The sequence below is a fragment of the Morus notabilis genome, unplaced genomic scaffold (genome assembly GCF_000414095.1).
Source record: "Morus notabilis unplaced genomic scaffold, ASM41409v2 Scaffold1317, whole genome shotgun sequence".
Classification (NCBI taxonomy): domain Eukaryota; kingdom Viridiplantae; phylum Streptophyta; class Magnoliopsida; order Rosales; family Moraceae; genus Morus; species Morus notabilis.
The window spans coordinates 207,708-214,979 of record NW_010363007.1 but is presented as its reverse complement, the minus strand read 5'-3'; the positions used below and the strand labels follow the sequence as shown (position 1 = coordinate 214,979).

The 7,272-nt window shown below is 36.8% G+C and overlaps 2 protein-coding genes across 3 annotated transcripts; one reads left to right on the top strand and one right to left on the bottom strand.

Moving 5' to 3' along the window:
- Positions 1-1,353: 1,353 nt before the first annotated feature.
- Positions 1,354-2,340, top strand: LOC21398494 (protein BIC1). Its single transcript, XM_010103267.2, has 2 exons — positions 1,354-1,963; positions 2,275-2,340. The coding sequence occupies exons 1-2, from the start codon at positions 1,449-1,451 to the stop codon at positions 2,324-2,326; spliced, it is 567 nt and encodes a 188-aa protein (XP_010101569.2). The 5' UTR covers positions 1,354-1,448; the 3' UTR covers positions 2,327-2,340.
- Positions 2,341-2,582: 242 nt separating this feature from the next.
- Positions 2,583-7,272, bottom strand: LOC21398493 (protein CIA1). Of its 2 annotated transcripts, none has more exons than XM_024169017.1 (10): positions 6,828-7,272; positions 6,349-6,495; positions 5,934-6,152; positions 5,737-5,807; positions 5,517-5,582; positions 5,307-5,378; positions 4,854-4,916; positions 4,329-4,404; positions 3,972-4,055; positions 2,583-2,886 (listed from the first exon to the last, which is right to left on the bottom strand). In XM_024169017.1, the coding sequence occupies exons 1-10, from the start codon at positions 7,020-7,022 to the stop codon at positions 2,812-2,814; spliced, it is 1,068 nt and encodes a 355-aa protein (XP_024024785.1). In that variant the 5' UTR covers positions 7,023-7,272; the 3' UTR covers positions 2,583-2,811. The 2 variants fall into 2 exon arrangements, with proteins under 2 accessions (XP_024024785.1, XP_010101568.1); XM_010103266.2 differs by having other exon boundaries at positions 5,737-5,801.

Sequence of the window (7,272 nt, the reverse complement as noted above, 5' to 3'; positions counted from 1 at the left end):
TGTGACCGAGAGAGAGAGAAGAAGATAAGGGCCAGAGAAAGAACAGAGGGCTTGAACACAGAATTAAATTTGTTCACCTACATGAAAACCATGTGTGAAGGAGAAAGAAAGAGGATGACGGCCAGAGAAAGAAACAAGGCGTTTAGAACCAAAAGAAAAAGTATATGGTACTAATGCTGTACACGGAAAATTTGAAAAAAGAAAGAAAAAAAATATCTACTATTGAATACCCCAAACATGTCTCCATCACATTTATATAAGAAAATAATAATCAATTGGCATTTTTTTTCCTTTTAATTATTTGGAGAATTTTATGGTGGGGACATTAAGGGTTGTTGGTAAGTTACACTTAAATTTAAATCGTGATTATGTTATAGTGTTCTTTATCTCACAAAGAGTTTGAATTTTAAAATTTCTTCTCTCGCAAAGTTTCCGTCAATAAACTTAAATCATGATTTGAGTATACCTTCTAAAGGAGCCCTAAATTTTGGATACGAGAATAAGGAGTTTCTCTAATAGTCCGCCTTATTAGTAGTCCTAATTTTTTACCAATAAATCATGTTAAAATTACACCAGATTAAAAAAGTATACATAACAGATAGATTTTGATACAGATTTAATGACTAAAAAGTAAGATACTATCAATAAAGAAAATTCCTTAAAAATATATACTACTTAACAAATTTTGATGGATCAAAACTGTATGTTAGTTTTAAGCTTTTTCTTCTGTCCTAAGACAAAGTTGACTTAAAAATAATATAAATGTTGATTTTTATTAGTATGATATGATTCTGACATGATTTAATTAATAGGTAAAAATGTGTCCTACAAGTAGAGTATTTATTCATACACTAGTGAAGAGTTGTCATTCTTTTTTCTATATCAAATTCTTCAATTCCATTGGCCAGAAGCCAAATCCACTATTTGTGCCTACCCAAAATCAACGTCAACCTCACAATCCTCCAAAAAATCCTTGAAAGTTCAAAGGTTGAGGCGCTCCCTGTCTCTCTCTCCCCCTCCCTGTCTCTCTCTCTCTCTCTCTCTCTCTCTCTCTCTCTCCCTCCCTCTCTCTCTCTCTCTATCTCTCTCATATGTAGTAATAAATAATTATCAAAGCACATAACCAAGCCACACAAATTGGAATCCAAAATCTTTAAACAGGACACGTACCTTTGTCACTTACCATACAAAAAGCGCTTAGCCAGTTTGCGGTGGGTGACGTGTAAACTAATTTCCCACCCATTTCCCAACTTTGCTTTGTTCCCACACATAAAAGAAAGCCTTTCCTCATCATAATCCCCCACGCACCAACCAAAAGCCCTCCTTTCTTCTTTCAACAAAAAGATAACAACAAAGACACAAGATCAACAGAGAAGAAAGAAGAAGAAGATAGAAAAATAGAAGCGAAAGTTTTTCTCATTGTAGTTTTCATTTCATCACTCCACTGCATGATAGAAGAAAAGAGTTTACCAATAATGGCTCACCAAGTCTCTTCAGATCATATTCCTTCCTTTAATGATGATGAGAGAATTCCACTTCCACCATCACAAGAAGAGACTAAGTCTGCCGGTGATGATCACGTCGAAAGACGGCTTTCATCACCGAAAACCCGACAAGAAGACAATATTGAAGGAAATAATGCTTTACAAGACGTGGGATGTTCTTCCTATTCTCCTTCTTCTTCTTCATTCTTGCCTTGTAAAGAAGTACCGAGTAGTGCTACTTCTTGTGAGGCTTCAATGGAAGAGGATAATGAGAGAGAGAGGCTGAAGAGACATCGGATTGAGGTGGCGGGTCGGGTTTGGATTCCGGATATTTGGGGTCAGGAGGATCTGTTGAAGGATTGGATTGATTGTTCTGCGTTTGATGCTTGTCTTGTGCCTAAAGAAATCATGTCTGCTAGAGAAGCTTTGGTTGAAGAAGGAAGAAGAGCAACATCCGGTCGACTAAGAATAGAGAACAGGTGTTAAACACTCCTTGTATTCTTATATGTTCTTGGAGATTTTGTGTCGGTAATTTTTCATACTAAATATTGTACGTGAAAATCGAGGATTTATTGTTCATGAGATTCAAAAGATGATGTACAATGACTTTGTCTCATAATTGTTATGATGATGGCTGTCCAACTGGATCCAAAGCTAGTTTTTCTTTCACTCCTCAATATTTTCTTGAAACTTATTCATGATTTTGGTAGAGATTAACAACCCTTTCTCATGTTTTAGAAAAAGAAACTTGGAATTAGTCAGTGCCCAACTGACTTTCTATTTCCTTTAGGGAAGCTTATAGATCGAATGCGAACCAAAAGAAAACGAAAATCGGCGAGTGAGGAGCCATAATGAGGGCATTGTTTAAACTAAGGCCTAAAATCCATGGGCTGTGCTGACTGTGAGAGTAATCTGGATGAAGCTTGAAAGGAAAATGGTAAGTCCCCGAGGTTCTCATCACCAGGCCATGTAACTTCGTTCACTATAATGCTGCTTTAAAGTTGTAATCCTTTCAAATATTGTTACTTGGTTCCAACTTGCAAGATATTTTCACATTAATAAAACAGAAATAGAGATTACATCACAGAGAGAGAGAGAGAGACGAATAGTCATACAGATGCCAACTTGTAAATTAACCAAAAATTTGTGGACTAAAACCTTTAGCTATCATTGTTCTCATAAATTGTCACATAATTGTTATTGGCGCTTACAAGAGACAAGTTACCCCACCAACTATATTTTGTTTTGCTGATTGTCAAAAGCAGAGAACAAAATAGAATAGGACTACTACAATTACACAGTTGATGAGGAAATTTTGTAAGTTTCTTCAGTATGGTACAGATGCCAGCTCCCATATTTTAATCGTCCCATCATCACTCGCAGAAGCAAGTAGTCGTTTCTCCTGACAAATAAAAACGAAAATACAAGGGAAAATATCAGGGCAAACAGGTGAAATCATAAACAGAAGAGAAGCAAGAAAAAAACAAAGGACATGTTCTACAAAAGATATAGAGCCTGTTTGGTAAAGCTTTTTAAGTTTTGGTTATTTGATGTTTTAAACCAAAAAATGCCTATAAATCGAGTTCACACCCCCCTTGTTTTCACATAGTTTGAACCAAAACTTGAATCATTTGTTTCAAACTTTCTATTTCAAACCAGGGAAGTTCAAACCACCACATTTCGAACCTGTTTACTAAACGGGCCCATAGATTTCTATAAAATTAAGCTCTCAAGTTTTACTTTTCAATTTTCAGTTTCTACACATTAAATATGCCCAAATGCAAGAATACTGAGAAACTAGATAGTAAACACAGGCAACAAAAAAAGTGATTAGATAAGCCCCCGCAGAACCCCCAATTTTCGGGAAGCATGAAATTAGAGGAATTCCGCTTTTAGAGAGTTGGAATTCAAATGTAAACTCTTGTGGAGTTATGAAAAATTTATACAGCAAAGTGTAATTTATCCAAGGAATTAAACCACAATCAATGAGGGAGACTAATTCAACCATAAGAGGAATTTGATTCCCCACTTTTGAAACAAAAAACAAAACAGAGAGAGAGAGAGAGAGAGAGAGAGAGAGAGAGAAAGAGGAGAAAAGAAAAGAAAAGGTAACCTCAATCTTAATCGGTAGGTGAAAATTACAGAAAAAGTGGTAGTCATAATGACAATGGTGGAATTCGTGTAAGTTTGCTTTGGCGGTAAATATTGAACGTCGTAGTGGTGGCTATTGTGGCTAAATGTGATGGTAGGAGCAGACCCAGTGACAAAAACAATGGGCATGGTCATATGTACAAAAACAGTACTAGAGGCAGCAGCCAAAAGTAAAAACCAATAGAAATACAGAGCTTTCTATCATTCAAAATTTCAAGCTCAGTAAGAAGTGGATAGTTAATTAGCTTTTTAGGAATATAGGAAACACACTTTCAGTTCCGAGATAGAAATCAAAATCTCATTAGAAGTATTAACATTCCTATAAAGTTATCTTACCCCAGGGCTCCATTGCACTGAATTCACATCCATCTCGTGAGCTTTTTCCTCCTTCAGCAGAAGTTTATACTTGGGTCCATCAACCTTTAGAGCTATTTTAATCAGTACTTTGAAAAGCAAATAATAAACTAATCAAACGGAAAAGAGACACCTGTAGCATTCTATGAGATCCGAAAAGCAACTACTTATGAACAGATTGAGATTGGAATTTAATCATCTCAGGGAACTTTGTATTTACTTTAAAAAATAAAATGGAAAAAGAGAATCATCCACATCACCAACCAACATCGCAATATCTAGAAGCAGATTTACTGAAAAGGTTGTACTCAAATAAATGAACAAAGATAAAGAATATACCAAACCATCCTTTTCATTATCCTCCACAAAAAATCGTATGGCATCATCAGCTGCGCCACTGGCAATGATACCTTCCCTTCACATATAAATTAACATTTGTGATTAGAGGTTTCATGGAAAAAGGAACTTTCTTTCTGAATAAACAGAAAAGAAAAGAGCAAATAGATAGATATCGAGATAGAAGAAACTTGGGCAGCCAGATTCGAAGGAGCAAGTATGAGGGCAAGGCAACTAACAAAAATAGATAATTTGCCCATGTAATTTTTGTCTAGATCATTTATTTTTCGACAATCTACTGATGAAACATGAGAAAGTCAACTGCAGACCATAGTTCATCTTGATTCTACCTTGAGTACTGTTGACTACAAGCCCAAACAATTTCAGTATTTCATTTCACTTCTAATTGTTTATTTAAAGATTTGACGGTTCAAATACATGTGAGATCTACCTCAGGAAAAGGAAACTATAGTCTACTAAACCTGCAAAAAAGAAAACCGATAAAACAACAATATGGACTGTCAATACCTTGACCAATGAACAGAAAAAATTGTCCGATCATGATAACCTGCAATAGTACAAAGATGTCTCCTGCAAAAGCCAAGGAAATGTTTTATTAGAGTGCGTAAATTTGAAACGTATCGCTTTTCTTTGTTCCAAAAAAAAAAAAAAAAAAAAAAAACCCTTCAAACTCCAGAAATTATAAGTGATAGTTGGAAGAACACTGTTCAATAGGATAATATCTATTTTCATAAGCTTCATGCTGGTGCAGACATATGTTATGAGGACATGTTATTCTTTTCCATTCCTGCATAATGATCTTGTAAATTTTATTTAAGTGAAACTCAGGCCTTCCTCCTAAACAGATTTCTTAAAACTTTTCAATTAACACATATCTTAAATGGTAGTTTTACATAGCAAAACTTCGCATAAATGCTATTGAAACTACTAAAATACTTCAAATGTGATCATTTTCCTCACCAGGGAGCATAACCATCACCAGAGTGCATCCTTTCCAAGTCCGTTCCCCATATCTTGAGAGTAAGGTCATCACTGCAAAACCACTCCAATACTGTTTTAGGTTTCCTTTTTTGTAGTGTTCGTGTTATTTAAGAAACACTTGTGTTTTAGTACTAGGAAGAAATACCCAAATAAACTTGAAATTGAAAGATTGAAAGACACTTTCCTTACCTGCAAGTAACCATTTTGTCTCCACTAGAATTGAACGAGAGAGCCCAAACAGTAGAAGTGTGACCACTGGCAAAAAAATACCAAGTAACATTACTGGAATAAATTTCAAGCATATAGTTCATGAAAATGTTAAAGTAGAAGAAGACAATAAATAAGGCAGATGAAACAAAAAAGCTGAAACTGCAGATAAAAAACAAGAGCATGAAGCCAAGGCATCTACTTGCTGGGTTCATCTAATGTTTGAACGCACACAAAATCATCATCATCGCCTTCATCTGCCCAAATCTGAGACTAACAGTTTATGCATCAGAATAATCAAACTGACAAAATCTTGTTGCCACAGAAACAGAAAAACTAACAATCATTTTAGCAAGATGACCGCAGAGAAACAAGAATGCGGTCGTTATTTCACATTACCTTAATACTGTTATCATAGCTACAAGAAAACAGAACATCCACGGTTGGATGCCACTGAACCATTTTCACGTCTTGTGTATGTCCTTGCAACACTGCAGCACACTCGAACTCGTTGCCTGGAAGTACTTCCCAAATCCAAACAGTTTTATCTCGACCACAAGTAGCAAGTAAAGTCCCAGATGCATTCCACGAGACGCTTTTAACTTCGTTTTCATGACCCTATAGACAAAACCACCATTGGCAGCAGTTAAGAAACATGAAGAAAAAATTACACTAAATACAAAACGAAAAGAAAATATTTCTTGAAAAACATCGAATTGCCCTATAACAACTGAAAATTGATCATACAGAACCACTAACACGAAAATCAAACTTTCGAACTAATCACAAACTGCATCTCAAGGATTAGCAATACCTCCAAAGTGGAAACACATTCAAAATCACCCCCAACATTTTCCCAAATAGCAATAGTGGCATCAAAGCTTCCAGTGGCCAAGAATTTCCCCGACGGTGACCAAGCGCACGATCGAACCGTCCTAGTGTGCGTTTCTTCAAGAACTGCCTGCATTATTGCATCAGTTCATCAAAAGCTAGATCAACACAATGATCATTCCGCTAAAACAAAGTTCATAAATCACACCCAAGAATCAAGAATCTCAGAAAAACAAAACCAAAACCAATTCCACTTCACTGAAGAAAATCGAATCGAACCAAAGCCAGCTTCATTGTACTAAAAATCCTTGAATCAAAACAACATTTAGCATTCAGACTCAATACTTTAAGCATTTTCCTCCAAGTTTCTGCTTCATAACCACAAATACGAAAAAACACGCAGCGAAATAACTCAAATTTCTCGGCAACCAAACAGAGCACGGATCAAAATTAAATACTAACCTTGCATTCCCAGGAAGCGGCGGGGTGACTCTGCTCCCAAATACGGACGGTCTTGTCGCCGCTGCAGGAGGCGAACACGGAGGGAATACCGGCGACTCCGGTGGCCGGATTCCAGGCGAGGCTCCAAACCCTATCGGTGTGGCCTTCCAGCTTCTGAATCTCCCTCAGCTCGAATCGGCCGTCCACGAACTCCATCGCAGGAGGAAAAATCGCAGACTCTGAGCAACCGATTTGGTACTTCAGATATGTGGGTGTATATATATATATGTATGTATGCCTGAGCGGTATTCAGGGAGTGATGGGTTTTTCCTTTCGTGTTTTTTCTTCTTTTAGGTCAGGGAGACGAAGCGGGTGACGAGTGCACAACACGCGCCGAGCTGTCCTCGGGACTTTAACTTTCTGGCGGCTGGATCTCTTCGGTCATCAATTGGACTGACTATACAGT

What these genes read in the sequence shown, in the direction of transcription:
- LOC21398494 (XM_010103267.2), top strand. Translation starts at nt 1,449, where the DNA reads ATGATAGAAGAAAAGAGTTTACCAATAATGGCTCACCAAGTCTCTTCA. An exon ending in CGACTAAGAATAGAGAACAG is followed by an intron (nt 1,964 to 2,274) that starts GTGTTAAACACT and finishes TATTTCCTTTAG; the next exon opens with GGAAGCTTATAGATCGAATG.
- LOC21398493 (XM_024169017.1), bottom strand. Translation starts at nt 7,022, where the DNA reads ATGGAGTTCGTGGACGGCCGATTCGAGCTGAGGGAGATTCAGAAGCTG. An exon ending in GCTATGATAACAGTATTAAG is followed by an intron (nt 5,808 to 5,933) that starts GTAATGTGAAAT and finishes ATAAACTGTTAG; the next exon opens with TCTCAGATTTGGGCAGATGA. An exon ending in ACATTAGATGAACCCAGCAA is followed by an intron (nt 5,583 to 5,736) that starts GTAGATGCCTTG and finishes TTTTTTTGCCAG; the next exon opens with TGGTCACACTTCTACTGTTT.